Source organism: Cygnus atratus, chromosome 13 (genome assembly GCF_013377495.2).
Source record: "Cygnus atratus isolate AKBS03 ecotype Queensland, Australia chromosome 13, CAtr_DNAZoo_HiC_assembly, whole genome shotgun sequence".
Classification (NCBI taxonomy): domain Eukaryota; kingdom Metazoa; phylum Chordata; class Aves; order Anseriformes; family Anatidae; genus Cygnus; species Cygnus atratus.
Genome location: NC_066374.1, coordinates 14,812,356 through 14,831,601, shown reverse-complemented (window position 1 = coordinate 14,831,601; position 19,246 = coordinate 14,812,356). Strand labels below are relative to the sequence as shown.

General features: G+C 52.1%; 1 protein-coding gene across 4 annotated transcripts in view; it reads right to left on the bottom strand.

Annotated features, from left to right (window-relative positions):
- The window catches only part of LOC118245418 (uncharacterized), a 99,974-nt gene extending 82,871 nt beyond the window's left edge, over nt 1-17,103 (bottom strand). For 2 of the 4 annotated variants that reach the window (XR_007708819.1, XR_007708820.1), the window contains exon 1: nt 16,329-17,077. Coding sequence is in view for 1 of the 4 variants with exons in the window: in XM_050713418.1 (XP_050569375.1) it covers nt 16,825-16,876 (52 nt within the window). In the remaining 3 variants the exon portion in view is untranslated. Of the gene's footprint in view, nt 1-16,328 lie in introns of all 4 variants that reach the window. The other 2 variants (XR_007708821.1, XM_050713418.1) reach the window with 2 other exon arrangements.
- Nucleotides 17,104-19,246: the final 2,143 nt, after the last annotated feature.

The following is a 19,246-nucleotide window of genomic DNA, read 5'->3' as shown; positions in this document are numbered from 1 at the left end:
GTAAAGAGGCAGCATAAAGAACATGTAAATAAAATCACAGCCCCTTCAGCACGCTGTTTAGGTGAAAATACCTGCTTTGGAGTGGGTTTATTTGTACATTCATAAACATGAAGCACAAAAGGAGTGAGCACTGATGAAATAAATTCCTAGAAAAATGCAATGCTTATGGCAAAACGCTTTGTGTTATTTAGCCAGCTCTGATAATTAAAACCTCACATCCAGCTGAGGTCAAAATATAGTTCTCTTTCAACGTGTATTTACTTCCATGGAAAGGTTTGCATCGATCCTGAGAGCTTCCCCCAAAAGACCACTTCACTCTCCCTCCCGCAGGCACGCAGCCACCTCTGATAATACAGCTGTTTCCTAACAATTTGCAGCTTTGCCAGGCAAGAGTTTTGGACAGAACAAGAGGGTGAATGCCACCATGCCCAAACTGCAAGTCGTGCGGAAGTCCTCTGACACAACCGGGGCACCTGCTTGGGCCTCTCCCCCTTTGTCATGTCGGCATTAATGACTTGAAAATCTGGCCCTTGCGCAGCCATGGCCAGCGCTTTAATTTGGATTCAGGGCACTGTTATTAAGCCACCAAAGTCACTTCTCGCAGTGGGTGCTTTGCAGTCCACCCAAGCACCAGGCGTGTTCTGCTCCGACAGCCAGGCGCGACGGAGCAGCACCTCTATCTCCGTCTGTCTGTACGTGTAAAGAGAGAACATGCTGCCTGCCCATGTGCAAAACAGCGTTTCTCACCCGGCCCCGGCTGCCGGCTGCTTGCTGCTCCCACCCACCTGCCTAAGCCTGGGCTATTTCTAGCGCAGCGACGCTGCAGGCTGCACAAACCCGCAGGCTCATGCTCCGGCCTCAGGGATTTGGGATTTTACCTGCCCCAGCCCAAACACGGTTTGTTTTGTAAACACGAAGCCAGCCCCCGGGGAAGCTGGGACATGGGGGGGAAGAGTGGGGCACTGGGGGAGCCAGGAGCCCCCAAGCCTCGGCTGTGAGGATGGGGGCTGCTGGCAGAAGGCACGGGGACACCAGTAACGTCGCCAGCTGCCGTGGGAAGGTTTGACAGGGGACATCTGTCAAAGCCCTCCTACTACAAACTACTCGAGAGGAAGCATGTGATGGTATTATTGGAGCTTGTATTGTGCTGCTGAGCAGCGCTATTCTTCATGTCTCTTTGTCGTTTGAGAGAGACTTTTGTGACAGAATTTGCCTATCGCTTGTAATTCCGTGCAGGTTGGTGAAGTGCCCTGTTTTAAAAAAACATCATACATTAGATTCTCCCGTTCTCATTTTTCTTGATGTACAATGCTGTCTAAATCAGTTTAAGATCAGGCCTGTACATCATCTCTGGAAATGAATACAAATACCTCTTACTCCAAGTCAAATTAAATAATCAGGAGATACATTGGCCACTCGCATATTTAATACAAGGAGATGCAAAGCCTAGAGCTTTCTGTTGCTGCGGAAGCGCCCACACCACAGCCTCTCCACCCCCGGCATGGCCACACTGGGCAGTGCCAGCACCAGCACTGTTCCCACCAGGCAAAGAACCGTGGGGACGGCACCGGCCCCATGCCCACGGCTGCATCCAGCACACCCTGTGCAGTCACGACCCGAGCACGAGCCAGCATCACGGCACAGGGCTGCTGGGCAAAGGCATCGCTGCCTGCACCCCACGTGTCCCCCGGCACCAGCACCAGGCTCTGCTTCCCAGCCCTGGCTCTGGCACGACCGCCAGCTCCCCATCCATGCCCTGCACACCCAGCTGTGCCTCCTGCCACTGGTGCTGGCCTACTCAGACACAGACACAGACACACAGAAACTCCTCGGCTGCTCCTCGGCTGCTCCTCGGCTGCTGCAGCGTGATTTTGTTTGGGTGATGGGATCTGAGTGCAGCAGTCAAGGCTGACACATAACACTGATTGATATATTGGCGCATAAGGGTTTTATGTTACTGGCAAGTGACTATCGGGAGGTATGACTGGCTGAACACCACTTCACAACTTGCCAGCAGAGAAAAAAAAAAAAAAAAAAAAGGCAGTGGTGAATACGGCAGGAATGCTAAAGGAGGAAGCTGCCCTGATGGCAGGCTCTGTGACAGCGAGCATCCTCAGGGGCGGCTGCAGTGGCCAGGACTTTGGCTGCAAAGGGGAAACAGGACCCCAGATAAAGGAGGTGATGAAATTTGTGTTCGGGGTGAAGGGGGTCACGGGGGCTCAGAGCCACTAGCATCCTCCACCTCCCTGCCTGAAGCTGTATCTGGGGAAGGCCAAGTGTGTGCAAGTCCCCTCGTCCTCCCTGAGAAGTTTCTGGGGCATCCTCATCGGACACCTTGGCCTAATTCTGTGCTGGTGCTGAGCCCGCCATCACACTGCCCTCGGAACAGCAGGTTTGGCAGGGAGAAAGCAGTTGTTGTTCCACCCTCCACTGCCCAACTTCCAGCCAGGATTATTCACTCCTGACTCAGAGTCCAAGGCAGCGAGTGAGGGAAGTGGACTTGAGCATGGAACTTGAGTAGCAGCTTTTATGAGCTTTACACAAAAAAAATTATGCTTTTATAAAAGCTTAACAGCAGGTAGGCATAAGGCCATGAGAAACAGGGAGGTGGTAATGGTCTTTTGAAAGTAATTCCTTTCAACCATAAAACCAAGACTTGATGAAAATGATAAGCCATGGGATGTGGCTGCCTGATAGTGTATTAACATAAATGCTTCAAGTAGCAGCTGCAGTGGCCTCACGAGTCAGGAGGAATGGGGGGAGTTAGCAGCCTCATCAGCCGGCATGGGGAGCTGCTGCACAAAGAGCCCCGTGAGGGAAGCAGCCGCGATAATTAATTGTTGGGCTGGAAATTGGCCCACCTGCGTGCGCTGCCTCTCCCGCCCCATGGCCCCTGGCAGGGACAGGGCAGCAAGCGGGCGCTGGGGAGCAAAACATTTTCACACACACCCCCATCTCATCCCACCCACCCCATCCCATCAGTTCCAGGCAAAACACTCCATCACCGCCCGATGCTTGCTATGCAGAAGAGGGGAACTTGTTTCCACCTCATTTGCCGTTTTTGCATTTTCTTCCCCACTTCTCCCTGGCAGATAAGCAGACATCCCCTGCAGAACAGGCTCTCGGGAGACCTGTTCCCAAATTCAAGTCACTGTTCCCCCAGGAAGATGTTCACCTGTACCCGGCTGCAGTGCAGACAGGCAGGGGGAGCGTTGTCCCTGCCCTCCCTGCACCTGCCCTCTGCCCTTAATGGACTGATAGTCACAAACACAACTTCTGACAAATGAATTTGCAGAATTCAAATTTCCCCTTGCAAAACTAATATTCCAGTTCACTGGTGTCCCTGCTAGGAGGATGCGATTTGGTTGCACAGTCTATTATGTTCCAGAACGTGAAAGGTCAGGCTTAAATGGGATTTTTCATTGTAAAAGTCACCTACATGAATGACACACAGTACCACCAAAAGGCATTTGTAAAGCAGAATCCAGGATTACAGATGCACCATTTACTTCTGTTTATCTCCCGAACAGAAAACTGGAAAATGTTTGCCTTTCCCAAGCCTTCAGCTTACGAAATTTCCTGGAGCTTTGTTGCCCTTTGGTTAGGTTGGGATTCATCCTAGTGGGTGTGAGGATGCTCTTTGGTGTTGGCAACGTGAGCTGTCGCCCACAGCCAAGTGCTGCAGGCACCGGGACACCAGCACGCCCGGCCAGGTGCTCACCATGACGGTGGGGCTCGGTGCTGTGCCTCAAGCCACACGTGAGGAACAGACCTAGGAAACATGCCAAGAGTGATCAAAACACGAGCACAAAGAGTCACGAGCTCCCCAGTGCATTGGTGTGTGGGTCCCTGTCGCCGCTTGGCAGCATCCCGCCCGGGCATGACCCAGCTCTCCCCCAGTTCTCATCCCCATCTCTCTGCATCATCTCTCAGATTTCTCTTCATGCTTCTGATTTTTACTACCAGGATAAAAGCAGTTTGTGCGCAGCCTCCTCCTAGGACTGAGGAAAAAAGGATCAAGATATGAGAGTCAGGCTGCGAGGGGAAAGGTTCTGGGGACAAAAGAGAACAGAGCTTCTTTGCACTTTCCGGATCACACATCCTGTTCTGGCTTACTGCAGAAGATCCAGAAGAAAGGGAAAGCCCTTTCAGCAGGGAAAGGCGCAGAAAGGTTCAGCACAGAGAGCAGCAGGAGCGAGAGCAGCACCATTATCTGACAGAAGTTGAAATAAGACTGGGGGAAAGAATGACTTAAAAATAAAAGGAACATTAAAACCAATGTTTCCAGGAGCATACGTGTGTGCGTTTCTTTCCATGAGGAGGGCATTTGGAGGGATAAGCAGGGTTAAAGAGCCTCATTCATCTTCCCCTTACAACTGTGCTGACTCAGAACCTGGTCAAACAAGTTTAATCTTTTTAGCGGCAACAAAGAAAAGTGGAAGGAGGGTGAAAAGAAGCCAGCCTGGACGGGCAGAGAGGCAGAAAAGGAAAGCACAGAAGAAAACTTCCTATCTATGACTTTCAGTTATTCGTTCCACTACAGAAATCTGTCTTGATGGGTTCAGGGGAAAAAACAATGTCATTAGATGTGTGACTGCATTTTTCCTCTTCGTCCATGCAGTCCTAGCAGGATGTCTGGGACCCCAGGGGGCACAGGACCCTGGTGGAGGCACCCCATGCTACAGCCCTGGGGAGGAGTTCCTTAGGACATAGGGAGCCGCTTGCTGACAGCCCATGAAAACACCCCTTAAAAAACAAACCAGCGTCCCCATCTCTGCCTGGTCCCTCAGCCCTAAATGTCTTTGAGCTCCCTAGGCTGAAAGAGTATCAGGGTGGGGTGAAAAAACAGATTCTTTCCCTTTTGGAGGCAACAGCATGAAGACTCTGCCACTTCATCTCGCTCGAAAGGGAGCCATTCTTTAGCGGCACTGCTCTGTAATGAAAACAGCCATCACCTACGAGAGAGAGAATACTTTAAAGAACCAACCGCACTGTACAAAACAATCCTACACTGGCTGGAAGATGAGGTCTTTCTCATCCTTAATTTCTGTAATTCCCAGTCATGCTGAGTATGATGCATCCTCATTTATAATGTAAGAGTTAAGGTTGGGGCAACAATTATTTTCAGGATCCTATAATCTCAACTGTAAAATTTCACCCCAGGCTGAAAATGAATGAGCAAATCTTTCACTTTGCCATGAGCTGTATAAGACACAAAGCAGTTCCACTGCTAGCGAGTTACGCAAATATAAATGCACATTAGATTCCCCACTTAACATTTTTTTTTCTGATCTTGAGCCAAAAATAAGATCTGAACTGAAATATGAATTTTTCATTGCATGTTTCTGATCCAAGATGTAAAAACAGACTTTCGAGGCTGCAAGCATCTACCTGCTCTCACCCACCTCCAGAGCCCCGGAGATAGGTTTGCTGAGCACACACCCTGCAGACAGCCGTATCTGCTGGCTGTGCTACCGGCTGCTGCAAAACCTCTCCAAAATGGCTCGTTCCAGTCCTGCTCCAGATCTGTACCTGGCTGCACGCTGCCAGGGAGCTCCAGAAATTAAAGGAAAGAATCCTGACTAAATACAACAATATTAGTAAATGCTGCAAAACACAGACCCACTTTGAAAGGTTTGCTCACAACAACGGCATGCACAAATGTGTCATCCTAGCTCAGCAGCCGGTGTGTAGAGCGGCATCTGTACTCAACAGGCCTGCCTGCAGCTCCCTGCTGATTCCTCTTTTCTGTGCTCCGAGGAGCTCCTCTCACCAACCCACAGCACTTTGTGGAGACCTGGCTGATGAGAGGAGATATTTTGATGGGAAAATTTCATGCTCTGCTCTGTCTCCTCCCTGCTCAGACCTCAACGTGGCCTTTTTGGTCAGAAAGGGAATGTTCTGACATGACTGCATTTTGCAAATGCAGCCACGTGAGCCCTGCAAAGCACAGCAAACACACACAAAAGCCGTGAGAACTGTGGGAGCGGGGTCTGACCCTGGGTGGCTCTAACGGAGCTCCCACCTGGGGCCTGATCCTGCTCTTTTTTGCAACACCGGCTGCTGGGAGTGACAGTGCTGGGAAGGTGAATGAGGGGTGTGCTGAAGGCTGCAGCCAGTCCCTGCCCTGCTCATCGGCTCTACACAGGATTTTTGCAAAAGGCAAGAGTGTTTGCAGGGCATCACCCACTCTGCAGCCTCTCCACGTGCCAGGTCCCCCCCCAGTGCTCCAGCAGGAGCCCCGCGTGCACAGATGCTGACAGCCGCTCCTCTGCACCCACCGCTGGAAAATGCCCATGTGCAGGGAAAGCTCCCTGAGGTGCTGTGCAGGCTCTGCTCCTTTGGTTTGGTTGTTTGTTTTATTCTGTAAGGAAGAGTGGTGTTCCCTGCCAGCCAGCCAGGCGCCGTGTAGCAGAGCACTGCTGTCCTGCCCGAGTGCGGAGGCACGGGAGAGGAGACTGAGGAGGCCATGGGGCTGAAGCACTTCTTTCAGTCATAAAACTTGACGGTGTTATGACAGGCTGGGGAAGCATTAATTACCGTTATTGTTGTTTCAGCCATTAAAAGGAGAAATGGTCCCTGCTCTGGAGAGGTCTGCGCTGGTCTGATTTGGGAAAGCATCCCAGGACAGCCCTTACATTACTGCTTAAAATTCATCTCATGTTGAAGCACTACCCTAATTTGGGCCAGAGTAAGCAAGTGCTTAAGTGATTTTTTTCCTCCAAGCAGAGCCAGGCTAAGGCTCAGAGGAAGAACAACAAAAGAGGCTTTTCCCTTTCAAACCACTGTGCTGCTCTGAAAACCACGGCAGGGCTGCATCTGCAGAAGGGGACGGGAGGCAGTGGATGCACTCAGAAGCCGCGGGGTAGAGGGGAGCACCACGGTGCTGAGGGCAGCTGTGGGTGCCGCTGGGCAGGGGACAGAGCCCCCCTCATTCCTCATCGCCATCCCCGTCCTGCTGGCAGAGCAGTTCAGGCAAGCGTGCCCAAAACAGGCTTCAGGCAAAATCCCTCATCTTCGGCCAAAGAGCTTAAATTGCCGGTCTTGGCCAGCCCTGCTGATTTACCTGAAGGGAACTGTGACAGGGAGTGCTCCATCTGCAGACGGTGAGTGCTGAGGTGGGACGTGCTGAGGGGCTGGGACCCCATCACCTGGCAGCCTGCAGCAGCCCCACGAGGACCACGCCGGCTTTGGCTGGTGCGAGAGGAAAGCGGGAGCACCAGTTTTAAACCTGACTATGGTATTTACACAAACATACATAAGGCTGGGAGATGACAGAATTATATAATTTGCTTGGTACAGATTTGCTGCTCAATTTTGCAAAATGTAGCGTGTGATGCAGATTGCTATGAGTGTTTGTTTTTAAATACCAGATTAAATGGGCACATAAAATTACCGTAGCCTTGAGCTGATCCATTGCTCTATGACATTTAACGTTGGGTTGCATCAGTCATGCCATGTTGCGTTGCATCACATAATGTAATGTGACATGACTGATGAATCCAGACCTCCTGCCTCACCACCAGGGAAGCCTCACCAGCCTGAGAGCCATCGCTCGGACCGCTGGCGCAGCTGGTGCTGCCGCGCTGCTGCTCCTCCCTGGGCTTGCCGTCCAGGGCCCTCCAGGATGCACAGGCACGAGGGAGGGACCAGCAGGGTCACTGGAGCCTAAACGTGCCACAGCAGGGTGTTCCGTGGTTGTTGTTTTTTTAAGCTCGCTTCCCCGGCTCTGAACGCAGTGACTGTGCAGTGCCTGTGCACCCGTGGGTGAATTTGGTGTGGGGTGCCTCCCAGCTGGGACCTGCACCCTGCGGCTGGAGTGTGGGCTTCCCAAGCTGGCCCTGGAGTCACAGAGCCGTGCAAGGAGTGGGTGCACAGAGGAGTGCAGAGCTCCCAATGCTTTCAGCTCCCACTTCGGGTGCAAAAGCCCCCAGGCTAGCTGCCGCTGGGTGCAATTCCTCCCTGGCATTGCAAAGTGCTCTGCAACCCAACACCACCAGGCAGCTTGCATGGCTGAAATGCCTCCAGGCTGGCAGAGGGCTGCACCCCCTAAGTGGGCTGACGAGATGGGGATGAAAATCCACGCTAAGCTTCAGGGAAGCAAAATGGATTGGAGAGAGCATTAGCTAAATCCCACGGTGAAAGGAGCAAGGGGGCTTTCTCTGCCTCTTATTCTGCCTTTGAAGCATGGGAGATAATGCTTCTCCTCGGGCTGGGAACCTTATGCCTGCCGGCTGGAGGTGAAGGAGTGTGGACAGGTGCTAAACATGCACACAGAGCTGCGAAATGGCCCCTGCACCTCCTGCCCGTCCTAAACCTGCTCCAAGAAGGAAACAAAGAAAATCACAGAGAGTCGCAGCTTTTTCCCCACCCCACCACGCGTCGACAGATCGCTTTGCAGCACCAAGTCCTCCTCCGCAGGCCCAGCCACGCCGCAGAGATGCAGCTCCTCACCCTGCGTGAGCTGGGACTGCTGTGCCCGTGCCCACCCTGCTGCTGCCCCTGCAACGCACCTGCCTGTGGCTCTCCGTGGGCACGGCCTGGAAATCAGATCGAGGAAATGATCTGAGCTAAAAATAACCCAGATATAATCCTTTAAACAGCCGGAGAGGCAATCAAAATTGCGATATTTACGGATTTGCATGCAGTAGCTAAACAAAGATTATGGTATTTAAATTAGATGGGGAAGGGGGGGGCTTCCCGGCAGGGCCAGAGCATCAGCCTGGTCCGCACAAGCGCTAGCAGTGATGGAGCTGCGCTCTTGGCCGTGCTCCCAGTCAGGAGCAGCCTCTTTACCCCAGCACCAACACCCAGCCTGTGCTGGATCCCCTGCCCGACACCCACAGCCCAGCAGAGAGACAGTTAATTGCAGAGAAACTGGAACGAACAAAGGGAGCCAAATTGGCATTTAGTACTTGGAACTAGCGCTATCCCCGACACAGCGTACATGAGCGCCTTCCAGAGAACGGAGAGTCACAGGCATCCCGGGGACATTCCCTAAGCCAGTACTAAATAAGCATGATTTATTCATCTACTACCGCTCAGATATTTTTTACAACTCATTATTCCCTATATGTGCCACACTTTGCAGCAGAGGCGCTGGGCAGAGGATGCTGCCTTCTGCCCTGCACGCTCACAGCAGAGCAGCGCTACAGCCAAACGCACCATGTGGGCACCTCGCCACATCCGCTGGGTGCTTGCTGTTCATGGGCCGGGGTATAAGGCCCTGAGACCCACAGGTTTTAGGCACCAAAATGCGTGGAATTTCTGAGTTTTAACCCCCCCCCCAATGCAGGCTGGGTCCTGGGAGCAGAGCAGCTGTCACCTGCGTGCAACCCAAACCAGGTGGTACTGGTAGAAATTGCCCATGAAACAACAAAAACTGAACCAGGAAACTTCACTAAGCCCAACACGGGGTTAAGCTTTGGGATATCTTGCCACGGGATTCTGCAGATGATAAAAATTTCCTTGAACTCAAGACCAGAAAGGAAATGAGCAGAAGACAATTCCCGCGTGGGCTGGGACCATCCCGTCCCGCCCAGCTCCAGCGGCTCCCAGCCCCACCGCGGTGTCCGGGGGTGGGAGAGCGCTTGGGGAGTCCCGGGGTGGCTTTGCCTCTTCCTACGCTCTTCCCAAGGTTTGGGCCAAAGGCCCCTCCCTGGGACAGCAGATCAGGCTGGATGGACCTTTGCTATGACCTGTTATGACTGCTCTTAAATCCTTAAAACAGCTTAGTTTAAATGTCAGTGAAAGATCACAGGGTAAGAGCACATACATACTCGGCTATCATGGTTCAGCTGACAAGAGGTAATTTGTTATGCTGCTGTAACTTGATCCTATCTCCGCCAAGCCCTCCGATGCTAGCATGAGTCCCAGAAATGGGGCACGGGCAGTTCAGACACGTGAGGCTTTTAGAAAACTTTCTCACAGCCAGGAGAGGGACACCACCACCAACCTTCCTTAAAACACCAACTACCTCCTGGCCGTCTGTTGTCAGCAACGGAGGGGTTGGCCACCCCTCTACGCTCCTATATGCCCATCCCTGTGCTATTTAATGACCCGATGCGAGCACCTGCAGGTTTTAGCAGTGCTGGTGGGTGGCTGCTCCGCGGCAGGCAGGGAGCTGGCAATGCACACTGCAGGGCTGGGCATGGCCCTGCTCACCTCTTCTGTGATTCTCTGGCCAGCATAAGTAAAATCCATTTCTAAGGTCTCAAACCAATGAATTTTCCCTGTGGATCTTTACGAAGTTATTTAGTTCAAGTGTCTTTGTAATTGTGATAGATTGAGTCAATTCGTACCAGCTGTAGAGCAGGCAGCAGGAGAAAGCAGGGACAAACATGGGTGTTGGCTCAAGACCCCCTAATGGGTGTTAGTTGCACCTGGTACATTTGTCAGGGCAAGGCAGCACCGTCGGTCCTGAGCTGGGGGTGGCACAGCTCTGGGAACAAGCGTGTGCTGCACACCGGCTGGGGCCGGCAACCTTCCCCTCCGGGCAGCCTGCAGGTCTTGCACAGCGAAGCTGCCGGTCCCCCAGCTGCTGGCATGATTCAAAAGCAGAGTCCAGCCTCCCAAATCCAGTCCTTTAAGGAACAGGATGGAAAACTGTAGCAGCACCAGGAAAAAGAAATAGGTAAGGCACCCCAGCTCCTGAGAGCCAGCCAGCAGGAGCAGCAAGGGACCTGCAGTAGCACGATCTATGGTAAGCTTTAGTGCTAAAAGAAAAAAGAATTAAATGTATAATTTTACACAGCACTTAAAAAAAGTCTATTTTCACTTTCAAAGATTGGATTTCCTGCCCGTCCTTCTCCCAGGTCATTTTCTCTGTACTTGGCCTTACCCTGGTGATTTCTCATTGCACTTCCAGCAAGTGTGAATGGTGTGCCGCTTTGCAAACTCTGTTCCCTCTAGACTTATATTATTATTCGCTATTGATTCATTGCATCCATCCGCAAAGATGCATGTTGCAAAATATCCAGGAGCAGTACAAGAAAAGCAATACAAAATACCATTAAAAATGTAAAGAACCAGCCATCCAGACAGGAGGCAGGATATGAGCAATGGCAGGCTCGTCAGGCTGTGGCATCCGTTCCCAGCTTCCCTTCAAAAAACCCTACGGAGTTTGAGGCAGAAGAAAAAAAAAAAAAAAAAAAGCTGTCTAATCCTGGCATTATCTGCCAGTTTTGCATAGGAGAAAGGCAGCAGCCCTGGCAGGAGGTGGCAAGAGTGGTCCAGTCAGCAGTGTGGGACAGGGTAGGATACTGCTGGCATTTCAAGCATCATAGGAGCAGAGACAGATTCCAAGCCTCTAGAAGACCAGACTCAGGTAGCACTTTTTTTTTCCTAGTGATCTAGAGAAAAAAAAAATCCATGCTGTGCAACTCCGTGCTCCATCCATAGCTGGCCAAAACAACGAATGATACAGGTTCCTCCCAGGCGACAGCACCAAAGGGTCTGGATTTCCCATCTCCCTTCCCCTGGCCTCTCCCTGCAGGGCTCATGCTGCTTCTCCTCTTACCCTGGGCATATACAGAATGAAGGAGAAGGGAAGGGGAAAAATATATTGCTCACTGTATTCTCCAAGCAGAAAAAGCTCTGTACACATGGAGCACACAAATCATCTAATTCAGGGCTTTGTTTGCAGGAATTTAATATTCATAATGCACCTATTTTTATTTTAGTGCTACCCATGAATATAACTGAATAATTGCAGCTGATTAAAAGCAAAAAAGAAAAGAAATGTTAACAGTGAGACAAACAAACACTAGCTGTGTGGTAAATAGAAACACTCAAGGATTTAATTCCCTGAATAAAAGAAGGGTGGGGGCAGTGCAAGCCAGGAGCTCCTGCCATTGCATTCCTCAGAACTGTCTGCAGCTAGCGTTTCTGGCTGTAGTTTCCTGCAACTGATTTACAGTGCTAATGTAGTTTTTGCTTTACAAATGGTTGTAGCCCCAGTGTAATACTGGAAGTTTTTCTTTTCCTATCAAATGCAAGAATAAATACGTGTCTATCCTCCCATGCTGGGCATTGCTGCCTTGTGCCATTCCCACTGGTGGCTCACACCCAGCTGTTCCAGGCAGGCTGGGAGCTCTGCAGCAGGGCAAGGGCAAAGCAGTGCCCTGGAGTGGGCACTGAAGAAGATCTCTCTCCCTCCACCTTCCACGCATTTGGCCCTGGGTCCTTGCACCCTCAACACCTTGGCAGAGGGAGGAGCTACCAGGGCTAGGAGATGACGCACTGTGCCCTGCCACATCCCTCACCCATGCCGGGAGCATCCTTGGGCCCTTGGTCTCCATGGCATCAAAATATAAGCCTCCTCACCAAGCAGGAATCTTGAAAAAAAAAATGCAATGGATATTCAGAAGGGATATTCACCTGGTACACACTTCTGGTCAGATTTTCCACCAAATTTAACAGCTTTCATGTCATGCTGGAAATACAGGCTCTAAGAGCGTAAGACATTTATTGTTAAGGTTTACTTTATTATAAGATATTACAGCCATTCGAGATAGATTGTATCCCCTGGCAGTTTCAGGGAAGTTTTTCCCTTGTATTCATTAGAAGGAAAATAAAGTGCTTGCAAAAACTGGGAAATCCCCAATTTCAGTAAAATTGAGAGCATTTCAGGGACTTCACCTTCAAGAAGGCAGCAAGATAATTTACATTCTGACCTAGATTTCTAACCCAAATGTATTTGCCTGAATGAGAAATGACATTTCATTTGCTGAAGGGTTCTATTTATTTATTTAATTATTGAAGAAAAGGAGGGGGAAGGTCCTCTATTTCAGATCCTACCAAAAGGAATTGGGAAGAAGAGAGTTTAATTCTCTGGTCATGCATAAGTGAGGGAAGAGTAGTCCCTGAGAGGTCCCTGTGCCTATGCATATGCTCCATGTGCTGTGCAGGTCCAAAAGCTGTGCTGCAGCTCAAGTCTAGCTTCAGTAAGAGCTTTTGCCCAGTGGTACCTCAGCACACAGTCACCCCTGCGCACCGGTCCTTGTGGCATCAGGAGCTAAGGTGCCAGAGGGAAAGCCCAAAGATGTTTGGGATCATACAAGACACTTCACAAAGATTTCCAGAAACCTGGAGATCCAAATAACGTGAAACCAACATTTTTGCTTGTAGGAAAAATATTATCTCCATCTATGGGAGAGTCCATGAAATAGCTCCGAAAGACCTTCAACCATAGAACAGTTTACCCTCAAAGTTGGAAGCTTCTGGGTTTCATCCCCAGTTAATTGAGTCCTGCTAACTCAGCACATAGCTCTGGGGAGGGCCAATAGCTGCTGTTTTGCAGGCTGGAGGAGAGCAGCAGGCAGCAGAACAGGCAGCGAGGAGAGTCCTGGTGAACCCCTGCCTCCAACAGGCACCTCCACAGCTCCTCCTGAACTCTTGCTTACACGCTCCTCCAACTCAGGGCATTGCCACCGCCCATATAAACATCTAGTCTCACCACAAACAGCTCCATATGTTGTTTGCAAACTAGTTTCATATGACAATCCTTCCCTGCACCTCTTCTCCTTCTGCACATTTCTGATCAAGTCGTAACTTACTGGGTGGCTTCCTGCTCCAGAAGGAACAAGGGCAGCCGCAGACCTCTGTCAGACAGTGTCAGGACCCTCCAGAAGGCCCTTTGCTGCTCACCACCTCACAGATTCTGTAAAAGACACCCAAGGAGGAAGAAAGGGCCTTAATGTTGCACCTCAGAGCGAATCATCATAGTGAGAAGCCTTTGCACATTGTGAAATGCAGGTCAAAGCAGCTCAGCTCAAGTGCAGTCAACAACCCCTTGTTCTGACACAAGCAGATGCTCATCACAGAGAGACAATTGAACGGAAAAAGCTGGGAAAAATGACATAATCACAGAGTAGCACCTTTGAATATGAGTGTGCTAAGATAAAACTTACCCCTGCCCTCCATCCACTTACCAGCAGGTCCCCAGAATAGTTATGCCTCATACATGACAAGAATTTAGTCATTAGCTCTGTATTTGCTGGCAGCCAATGCCTGACCTGCTGAATTCATCTGGCTAAGGGTTTCTTTTCCACTACTTTACTCCTGACAGTGTCATCTTTCAAAAGGCACACGTTTCTCTGTCCTAAAAGAATTTTAGCATGGTTCCTCTGAGGATGAGAGAAGCTTGGAAAGACTGCTAAGTATAATGCCTGCAGTGCACCTTGACTCCTCTGGCTGGGGACCTGCACGTATCCACCAACACCATCCAAACCCATCACAAGACAAAAACTCCCTTCGGTGACCATGGGGTGTCCCTGAGGAGCCCCTGCCTTAGCTCTTGCCTTTGCTGTTGAGCTTCTGAACATGGGTTTTATCCCCATCCTTGCAGCAATCTTGGTCTGCTGCCGGAGATGTCCCCACCGCAGCCGTGCCACGGCTGTCCCTGCGCATGTGCCTGCAGCCTGGCCAGGAGGACCTTGTCCCACAGTATGTATGGGCTGGTGATCACCCCCAGGTTTCATGTCCTGAGGGCCAGGCAGACCTTGTTCTTTAGCCCCACTAATTAAGACTCTGTTTTCACTCTGGAGATCCCCAGCTCAGTCCCTCAGTATGATTCATCCAGGCTATGGGTGGATAATGAGAGGGGCAAGTGTTTGTGCTCCAAAAAGCTCCCATTGTTCTCTGGTTCTTTGTGTTCCTGCCCGATGCTCCCTGGCCACCTGCCTCCCTCACAGCCTTTTGAAGAGGGATTCTCTGCTCCCTTTGTTGTTCTCCCTGTCCCAAGCTGCCCACGCAGAGGCAAGGCAGGCTCAGACCTCTGAAATCAGCCGACAAAGAGGCAGGAAGGCAGCCACATGGCCGGAGGAGCAAAGTAGTATGGGTTGGGGGCTCCCACAGCCTGTGCTGTTGCAAAATTAGCTGGCTGGCACCCTGATAAAACCAAACAAAATAAAAGTAGCAGAGGGAAAGTGTGAAAGTGAGCCTGCCGCTCATCATGGGAAATAGCCATGTACCTGAGACTCCTCGTAAATTATACTGGAGTTTGCTGAAGAGCCAGGCAGGGAGACTGGCGAATGCACCTTCTCCACCAGCATCCGTGCCCACCTCCTTCTCTGCCTCCACCCTGCCATGAACAGGGGACGTGGATTCAATATTGCTTGTGCATCATTCAGAGCCATTAATGGCTGTAGCAAATCCGGTGCTGCTTCTTCCTGCTGTGGTGATGGCTCTGTGCCCTGGAGCCCCCTCCAGCCAAGGGGAGCTGGGCTGCGGGCACTTGGGTTTTGCCACAGCCCCAGGCCTGGGCATTTCCCTGGCTGTGGAGCCCCTGTGCTCCCTGCACAGCTCTGCAGCCTGCCATGCGGGGGGTAAAAAACATCCCCTCCTGCCTGCAGCGAGGTGTTCCTAGGCGGGGGTTCTCACATCTGCACAGGTCCTGATGTCCACAGAGACCTGTACAAACCACAGGCAGCACCCTCCTGCTCCCCCCTCCCCGCGAGTGGAGAAGTCACTCGGGAAGTGGCGGTGGGTGGCACACCCACATCTCCAACCCCCCCACCGTGGGCTCAGCTCGCTCTGCCCAGCACAAGCCACGTGCTCCCGCACTGATCTATGCTCAGGACAGAAGACAGTCTCTCCATGGGCATAAAAACAGCACACTAAAATAAATAACTATCCATTCAAGTCTGCAGACTATGAATACTAAGGCAATAAATTGCTCCCAGCTACCTTCAGCCCTCCTGGCCCCAGCCCGCTAACTTGTTTATGCGAATGCCTGCAGGTCACAGGCTCATTCACTGCGCCTCACCTGATGCATCCAGAAATACCAACCCCCCGCAGGCTAAAATCACAGAGCCAAATTAACTATGTTAATCAGCTCCACACAGTTCTCCCACCAAGCCCAGGCGCAGGGCTCCTGCAGCCCGCAGAGCCAGGCTCCTCACCGAGGCTGCACTTGCCGCTGCCGCTCCTGCCCAGGCTGTGGCTGCCATCGCAACGCGTCCCCTTCCCACCCCAGAAAGCCTGTGTAGATGTAGTATTGCCGTAGGAGATAACTGCTGCTGGGAAGCTGCTTTGCACTACAAGGAGCACTTGCATACAAAAAGGCTTACAGAAAGCTGGTATAAGGAAGCTACTTATTGCTGTAGCTCCAACCGAGTATAACACATACCAGTTCCACAGCACAGATCTGGTAAGACCTGCCAGTGTAAGGTTATTTTTTACCTAAGTTATTTTTTTCACCTCCCTCTGGTCCTCACTTTGTCCTGCATGGGAAGATTTGTACACTCTGAAGAGCCTTGGAGCCTGCAAAATGCTTTGCAGGAGAGTGCAAGAAAAGGGCAAAACGTTCAGCAGAGATGAACACCCACCCAAACACGCGTGCGCTCGCTGCACCAACTCGTGCTGCTCCGAGGGCTGCAGGCAGCTGGTGCAGGGCTGTGGGTAGCAGGAGAGAGATGCAGGGCTGCACAGGGTGGTCCCACAAGCAGCTCCAAGCTGCAGTGCTGGGAGGCTGCTGGCTGGGAGCCGGAGCTCAGGGAGACACGTGGCTTTTCTGCCTTGGCCAGGCAGCGGCGGCTAGTTGGAGCCTGGGGAGCTGTGGATCGTCCCTGTCTGTGGCCAGGGCAGGCGCTGGTGGTCTTGGGCCCAGCAGAGGCTGCCTGCTGGGGTGGGGAGGACAGCGAGGCCAAGTCTCCTCCAGGATTTTGGCAGGCGCTTCCCGCTACGGCTGGCCGTGACACAGCTGTGGTGGTGGGAATTTGTCTGCGGAAATTCCCCTGTGTCAGCAAGGCTGTGCACAGAGCAGGGAAGGGGAGCAAGGCATGGGGCCTCTCCCCCAGCCAAGCCCCTCCGACGAGCACATACCAGTTTTTCCCGTTCCCACACTGTGTGCTCTGTGTTGTCCTCTGCACCGCATCCCAGCGCCTCCTCGTTAAGCTGCCGGCATTTGCGAGCCCGCTAACCCTATTCAAACCAGTGAGCTGCTGCACAAAGAAATGGGAGCAAAATCCAAACCCTCTTTCAGCGTCCGCCCAGACACTTGGCTCTGCTTGATCAAAGCACTTCCAAGGAGCGGGAGCTGCTCGTAAGTGAGAACAGCGCAGACAGCTTCTCTGGGAAGGCCTGATGCAACCACCAACACGCACGGGTTTAGCCCAGTTTCCTCAGGAAATGAGGCTGGTTGAGTCACAACTATTAGTCACAGTGCCTAATAAATGCTGAGCCCTTTGGCCAATTTCAGACAAAACTCGACAAAAGGAGAGCCCTCGAGGCATCGGGTTCCTAGGCAATTCTGCGGCCAGTGTCCCTGTGGCACCTATTTGAGGGTGTGGGAACTAGCCATCACCCACTGAAGTGACCTAAACTGTGAACCCCCAAGGGTGACCCCAGATCACCCTGGTCAAACACCCAGTGCCCCAGTGTCCCCCTGGTGCCAGCAGGATGGGACGTATCCCGCTGGAGGGGCTACCAGCAGGAGCAGCCAGCCGTGCCCGTCGAGAGCTCGCTCTGCTGCAGCCTGCAGTTTGCTGATTTATGTTTAAAACACAGACAATTAAATTACATGGGAGCTGATGCTGCTTAATGCATAAAGGCACTGAAATGCCAGGCCTCATCGGGTTGCCATGTAAATCACCATGGTTAACTGGGTAAGTGAGAGCACAAAATAGCACGGGCTGAGCATGCGTCACCCAAAACCCTGCCACCGCAGAGCCAGGAGGTGTTTCATGAGGATGAGCAGGGCTGGAGGGGAGCAGCCCCGCTGGGCCCCACAGCCGCTTGTTTTGGGGGTTTCACCCCGACTCAGACAGGCAAGGCAGAAGGGAGAGACGGACTCCAGCAATTTACACACTGAATGCTTCAGGTTCCAGTGAACTAAAATCAATACAAATAAAGGAATAATAAGAAGAGATGATACGAAGACGGATGGGAGAGAAATAGCTAAGCATCCCACTAGGAAAACAGCATGGGTCCTGCGGAGCTCCAGGCAGGTCCCTGCAGGGCATGTGGGGGAGCAGGAGGAGCTGTTCCATTCCCCCGCATTGCCCGGCCTGTCCCCGTCCCCAGCCTGCCTGTTGGGTGCTGGGCTGGGCCGAGTGGCTGATCCAGCAAAGTCCCCCCCACAAACCAGTCAGGCACCACGCCGGTGCCAGCACGTGAGGAGAGCCTGCAGCTGGCGGGGGTGCGCTGCCTGGGGACAGCCCTGGCCACCGGGCTGGCAAGTGATAGAGCAGATCCCAGCCACCAGCCCAGAAGCCACCCAAGGGACCGGTGCTTTCCTTTGCTTGACCTTTCTTAACCGCTCCGTTTCTGGGCTCTGGACTTTGCTGCTCATTAATTAACCCCTTCTGCCAAAGCAGCTTTCCTGTCACATGTCACGGAAGAGGAGCTGCGAGTGGCATGGCGCAGGGACTAGGCCAGTAACTGCTCTCACGAGGTTTAGGACGCGTGGACTTTGGGGATTTCACAGGAAACATTAGCACTGTCAGAGGTCATCTGTTTCTGTGAGAGCTTCACAACTCAAACAAGCAGCCTTTGCAAGCCAATTAGCAACAAATGTGACAGATCTGGATTTTATTTACTTAGCATTTAGCCAACAAACCAGATTTCAGCTGTGGTCTAAGAGGGACACAAAGGCTAGCAGGGTCCTCCCAGCCTGCTCCATGCTCACGGCGCATTCCCGTGGGGGTGCAGATGGTGGCCAAAAGGGGTGAAGAAAACCCTATCAGTTACCACCAGTGCCACGAACACATTCCCAGCCCACTCTTGGGCATATGGAGTTATTTGCTAGTAAATTGAAGCTGAAGAGGAGGAAACTCTCTTTTCCACACCGAATGCAATTACACGGTACAGCTTATTACCACCTGATGTGGTAGCCAAGAGCACAAAGCTGCTTCAAAAGAGACCAGGAGTATAAGTGTGGGAGCAGATCAGCTGTTCTGCTGCCGGACACAGGGAAGCTCTGCCACAAGACAGCTCGCAGGCACATCCCTTGTTTCTGAGGCTTTTTTCCTCAGCGTCTGCTGCTGGCTGGAGTTGGAAGCAGAGCAGAGAGCTGAGTCCTGAGCCACGCTGACCCGGCACAGCCACACTCGCACTCTCCTCACAGGTGGGAAGGCGCCAAAGAGGAAGCTGAGAGTCAACAGTGCCCTGGCAGGAGGCTGCAAGTGAGCCAGCTGCATGCTGCGAGGCAGGCCTTTGAGTAAGCAAGGGTTTAGATCCAGCCATCAGCCAAGCCTTCCTAGCTGGGGTAATGACCTTCACAGGGTGCGGGGCTTTTTCTGAAATC